The sequence below is a fragment of the Octopus bimaculoides genome, chromosome 25 (genome assembly GCF_001194135.2).
Source record: "Octopus bimaculoides isolate UCB-OBI-ISO-001 chromosome 25, ASM119413v2, whole genome shotgun sequence".
NCBI classification, from domain to species: Eukaryota; Metazoa; Mollusca; class Cephalopoda; order Octopoda; family Octopodidae; genus Octopus; species Octopus bimaculoides.
In genome coordinates, this window is record NC_069005.1 from 7,905,589 (window position 1) to 7,912,346 (window position 6,758).

The 6,758-nt window shown below is 38.2% G+C and overlaps 1 protein-coding gene across 1 annotated transcript in view; it reads left to right on the forward strand.

Annotated features, from left to right (window-relative positions):
- The first annotated feature begins 6,633 nt into the window (after positions 1-6,633).
- The window catches only part of LOC106883313 (calumenin), a 30,109-nt gene continuing 29,984 nt past the window's right edge, over positions 6,634-6,758 (forward strand). The window contains exon 1 of the mRNA XM_052976823.1: positions 6,634-6,716. Coding sequence (XP_052832783.1) covers positions 6,634-6,716 — 83 coding nt within the window. The remainder of the gene's footprint in view (positions 6,717-6,758) is intronic.

Genomic DNA, 6,758 nt, shown 5'->3' on the forward strand with positions numbered 1-6,758 from the left:
TCATGTTAATATGAAAGAGGGCCCATCCCCTCAAGTTTGAGAATTTTTTATTCACTCCTGGAAGAATGCATTATTTCAGCCTGGCTGTGTTTGTAGGCAGTTGAAAAGAATACTTTTAACAACCAAAAAAATTAAATGGAAGCATTGTAGTTGCAACCAGTATTTTTAGACCCAGTCTGCTACTGCATACGAATACTTCCATTGTCGTAATTGGATCTTTTCTGTTTGGCTGCTGATTTTCAATCTCTTCAATTCCTTCTCAAATTGATTTCATATTCGGAGTAATGATATGATTTTATATGATAATAACGGCTTTGAAATTTATTTTCACAATAAATCAATAAATAAAGAGTTATTAGCTTTTTAAAGTTTGCAAATTTGGGGTAATTTTGGCCAATTGTAAGCCATAGACTCATTCGTGCCTGTTTCCATAGTAACAAGCCAAGCATGAAAACTCTTTTGTCTGCAAGAAAGCACGCGTTGACAAATATATCCCGCTCATTGATGTTGGACGTCAGATGTGCTAAAAACAATAGCCAAATAGGCCTTAAATCACACACCAAAAAATTTGGGAAAACTACATCACAGCACCAAATTTTAACTTTTTCAATTAACTTTGAATTTTCGAAAATTGGCAGCCAGATTGAAAAGATCCTTGCAATTTTCCAAAAGCTACATTCGTGTTTCCTATACATGAGAACACTTCAGTATCGATGCAGGCATTTGAGGATTGCGTAGACCAACTTACTTTGTACATACTTTGCATGAGTATCCTTGAACCAGTTGGCGCCGTACTTCTGTTTTTAGTGTTGATAGTGAGGTCAATGTTGTTACACACTTTTAAGATTTGAACAACACATGCATCTGTTAATTATTTTGTATAATTATATTTGTAATGTTGTTGTTTTGTGTGTGTGTGGAAAACCAAGCTTTTATAATCCTTTCCACTGTAAGCACAAATGCCTGAGATATTTCATTTGGGGTGTGTGTGTGTGTGTGTGTGGTGCTAGTCAATGATATCGGCACCAGTACTCGCCACCATCATGATCCTTCCTCTTCTCCGCCCCCTTCTCCTCAGTGTCGACGTTGTCGTCATTGTCATCATCATCATCATCATCATTATTATTACCTTCATTGTCATTTAAATTGTTGACTATTTCCTTCAAATGTGACGGAAAGTGTAACGGAGCAAAAACAAATTAAATGTTCATAATGCTCCAACCTTGAATTTATTTTTAATACAAATTCACTGTTAAAAATTGTTCAGTTTCTCTCTCTCTCTTTCTCTCTCTCTCCGTTCCCCCTCCTTTCCTCTCACGTATATCTAATTCTAATTCGGTTTCCGTGCTTGGTTTCATTTGTCCTTGTTGAGAGATAGATTGGTATGTATGTATGTGTGTGTGTATGTATGTATGTGTGTGTGTGTGTGTGTGTATGTATGTATGTATGTATGTGTCTATTCAGTTTATTTCAAGATTTCTTGCCAATAGAGAAAGAGTCGGTTTCTAACCGAGACCCAAGGCTCCTTCATTGGAATTTCAACATCAACAACGAGGTATTTTTGTATGTATATATGTATGTATTAGCTGTTGGACCCGGCATTGCTCGTGTTTTCCATGTTGAAGTTAAGCCCACCTCTGACTGTTGACATTTTACACATGATTACAGTTCATGTCCATTAGTTGATGCCTGCTCTGGAATTAAATTAAAACCTTTACCATCTCCTCTACCACAAAATTTACCTAAATCTCAACTGTCTTTCTCGAACTCGGCAGACGACCAGCTTATGTGGCCATGAACTTGTAGACGAGAGCGAAGATCACTGTCACTGGCAAACAGTGGCAGCTCATGTATAGGCACTGTAGAACTGCAGCCCCCCTATTTCCACTTGATATTATCGATAACATTCAGTATAATGAGTCCTTTTTTCTTTAATTCTTTCTTTAAACTTGTACATTATATAATCCTTAAGTTTAATGTCAGTAGCCATCCCTTAGTTTATGAAAAAATACAAAAATTTTTGTATAGAACTGTGCTCTTCACAGTTCCAGCGACGCGGTGTTTGGCTGTTGTGCGCATACTCACATGCCCGAGATAGGATGCTGCACGCTAGGGAGAGAGAGCACTATGGTTCATGCAGTGCCAATCCTGGTGTGCTGGTGAAAGGTAGTGTTTCTTTTTGACTCTGCATATGTTGTGCTTAAAAACGTGTTTATATTCTTGAATGTGATAAAGTGTAGAATTTGATTATTATCCTGCTTCCAGCTACAGTGTTGCTGCCAGGATTTGAAAAATATTTACACAATATTAAAATAACGGCTAAAAATTTTCTGAAGCAGCACCCCCACTAATTTTATCTATGAGCCACCACTACTGGCAAGTTATATTATCTTAAGTGTTAAAGATAATGTCTGTCAGCCATGCTTGTGCTGAAATTTAAAATTAATAACATCTTGCACAGCAATTTAAGGTCAAGAAATTTGAAGTCAATGACAGCTGGCCTCAACCAGGTGTCAGGTGTCAGGTGATGCCCGTGAGAGTGCTTGGCTTTTCCAATGCCTTAGCAATGCCATCACCTTAGCAATGCTATGATCGTGGTGGCTTGCTTCAGTAGGTTCCATTGAACCTTGTGGTGTGTGACCAATTGAATCACTTAGTGTGTTACTTTGATGTTTTTCTTCTTTTCTTGCTTCCCCACCCCTATTTAAAAAAAAAAATTTTTTTCTTGTCATTCTTTTGTAAAATAAATTCCTGTTCATATTTTGATAAAAAATTAAAGAAGACAATTTTCACAACCACAAGAAAAATAGATAAAGTCAATAACTGCTTGCACGACAGAGCTAAGTTTTTAACCTACAAAGCCAAGTTGTTCAGAGAGCAAGTTCTGCTTTGCAATGACATGAGTGTTTATTTCAGAATTTTCTTTTTCCTAAAGTAAAAGATGTCTAAACAGAAACGACGAGTCTCTCACTCCCAGCTGTTGGACAGTCGTTGACTCTATTGATTCATCCGTTCTTTGCATATTTTGCTTTTCATGCTGTGGGGTAGGGGCAAAAGCCATTATCTTTAACAAGCATACTCGGTTGGGTTGCTAGTTCAGACGCCGACAACCTGACCTTGCAACAGGTTGTACTGGGTAAGGTGTTACCAATAGCACTAAGAATTACCTGAACATGCACACACATTTCATTTCACTCGTTTCAGTCATTTGACTGTGGCCATGCTGGAGCACCGCCTTTAGTCGAGCAAATCGACCCCAGTACTTATTCTTTGTAAGCTTAGTACTTATTCTATCGGTCTCTTTTGCCGAAACGCTAAGTTACGGAGACATAAACACACCACCATCGGTTATCAAGCGATGTTGGGGGAACAAACGCAGACACATAAACATACACACACACACACACATATGTGTATATATTTATATATATATATATATACATATATATGACAGACTTCTTTCAGTTTCCGTCTACCAAATCCACTCACAAGGCTTTGGTTGGCCCAAGGCTATAGTAGAAGACACTTTCCCAAGGTGCCACGCAGTAGGACTGAACCCGGAACCATGTGGTTGGTAAGCAAGCTACTTACTACACAGCGACTCCTATATATTTATACATAATATCAATTTCAAATTTTGGTACAAGGCTAACAAGTTCGGGGGAGGGAGTATGTCGATTTTTATCAATGCAAATGTTCAACTGGGACTTATTTTTATCGACTCTGAAAGGATGAAAGGCAAAGTCTACCTTGGCAGAATTTGAATTGATAACATAAAGACAGACGAAATACTGTGAAGCATTTCGCCCGGGATGCTAACAACTCTGCCAGTTCTCCACCTTAATACACACACGCACATCTCAAATCACATCCCATGTAATTTTGTGGACATTTGTAACACGAGACTCCTTTGTTGGCTTGTAGTCAAGAACATGTTCTCTGATGGGATTTGAACCTCATATCTATTGCATTGCAGCTGACTATGTTAACAATTACACCACAAAACACTTGCCTTCTTGTCATTGTTACTCAGCTGCCACACATTCCCCTCCCCCAATTATTTATTCTTTTATTTATTTGACTGTTACACCTGTTTCAAATACTTAATAATGTCGCTTGCTGTGAACACTGATGGATCAAACAATACACTACATTTCCTGGGGTTTTTTGCCCCCCACTCATTTAAGTACTGTATATTTCAGTCTTGTTAGCTGGTATTGCTAGCTGTTGCTTACAAACTTTTGCGCTATCCAGCTTAATCCAACTGTTGCTTCCACACAAATCTTTGTCACTCATCCTCCTACTTCGTACCTATCTCCTAACAGTGATTCCTACAAATCCCTACACCCAACCCCCACCCATCTATTTCCCTTGCATTCGTCTACCAACTCTGCATGCTAGTTTGTCTTCCACTCTCTCACTTCCAACTTATCTTTGTTCCCCATAACACGTTCACTTCCATAATGACGGTACAATCAACGGCATAGAGTGGGTGTGTGTGAAGTTTGCAGACCACAAAGAGCAGTGACCTTACATATGTGTATTTGCTGTGGTTGAAAGGGTGTGGCTAATTTGGCTCTGGCCAAAGGTGGCCAAAAGCCATGCTACATTATTGCACATGATGTTCTGCTCTTGCCACAAAAGCCAGATCAGGTCTCAGGGTTATGTTCATCGCTTCCACTGGCATCATTTGCTCCATTTCCCCATTCATTACTATCTCCCAGCTGCTGGAGTACTTGATTGTTCTTCTAAGTATAGGCTGAGAGAAGAGCTCCGCAGCAAAATATGCAAAAGCGAGCCCCTTCACTTCTTGCAGAACTGGCACACACACTTTTGTCAATCCCCCGTCTCTTAAAATACACCGGAAATAGCAACGCATCCAATGTGGAACCAATTACAAACCAAAGAGATCTTGCTGATATTAAACTTAGATCGGTTCACGAGCAGTGCTTCTGATCCATATCTGACCATTCCACAAGATGATTTCTGCAGATGATTTTTATCCATCAATTGTTTAGGTGCCTGATGAAATAGCAGGTAATTTCTGATTGCATAATACATCAATTATGAATATATTACCATGCTGCTGAAACATATGTAACATGTATTGAACTGTTATTGCTCATTTATCTTCTTTTATTATATTTCTTTACTGTATGACATGTGTAACAAATGTTACTATTGAGATTAAAGTTGCAGAATACCTAATGTCATTAAATATTTGTGATTGAGTTATTTAATCTTGTGATTGGAAGATTAATTAATTTATTAGTTTTCCTACAATGTTCACGGCTAACCATTTTCATGCTTGAAGCTACCGAACTAATAACTACGATCGACAGCATCAAACTTGTTGATATGTATATGTCGTGGTTGCTCCATCATCACAGATGGTTGCTGCCCTTTTATGCTTCCTCATTGTGAATTACAATCGGGGGTCTTAGTGGGCCAGAAATTGGGGCTGATGAAGTCATAGAAATACTCCGATAAACACTTCTGACTCTTTTCGAAGCTACGGCAAGAAGCTGCTGCCACACATATGGCTTTCGAGTAGCAATCCTCTCCAGCCAGAGTTTGACCACAGTCTCCAGCAGTTTCAATTCAGCTGTCTGAATTGAGCCTAAGACTCTGTTCAAAGTTGTTGGGTGATACACTCCAAATCATCACAGTTTTGAAGAACTTGGTTGTCATGGTGTCCATGTCATGTCTTGCAGCTTTTACAGTGTTCACAGAGTACTGAGCAGCAGTCATGATGTTGGAATTTTGATACTCGGCACAGATCATCAAGATACAGGTTACTCTTTTCTCCAGTATCCAGGTGTCTTCCAGTGCTCCATGTCTGCTAACTTTTTCTCAACTACAACTTTAATTGTTATGCTCTCCAATGCCCCTAACTGTTCACCAATACACCAAGCTGTGCCTGAAAAAAAAAAAAACACATAAAAAATTGCCAAATTTAGCCCGAACATCCTGTACATACATGCATGCATACATACATACACAGATGTTAACATAAGCTGAAAATCAGTTAAAAAGAGAATACCTATGCTGGACTATTGAGAAATCTGCAATTATTCTATCCTGATTACAAGTTCAGGTTTATACCTGTAATTATTGGAGTACTGGGAAATGTAACTCACTGCCTAAATGCCAGAATTGAGAAATTAGGCGTCTTAAAACCAGAAAGGAGAAGGCTGATTTGAAGACTACAGACCCAAGCCATCACTGGAACTGTAAAAGTCTGTAAAACTTTCCAGAAGTTTATCCTTTAAGTCTATGCATGAGAATACAGACATAAAACAAAACAGACAAATCTGCACGTATACATACATACATACATGCAAAAATACCTTGTTGTTGATGTTGAGATTCCAATGAAGGAGCCTTAGATCTAGGTTAGAAACCAACTCTTTCTCTATTCGCAAGAAATCTTGAAATAAACTGAATAATGACATACATACATTTTTGAGTTTTCTTTCTTGCGCTTGTTGTTCGCAAACACATACACACACTCACATATATGTATGCATACGTATATATATATATATATATATATATATATATATATGCCAATACATGCATGCATGCATACACACACATACATACAATTCTTTACTAAGAATAGTATTCACAATGACTTCGAAATTTCAGCTTGCTAAGCCATCACTGTACAACCCAATGCTGGTTGAGCAGGTGAAATTTCGAAGTCACTGTCAGTACTATTCTTGTTAAAGAATAATAGATTTGTGTTCTACAAA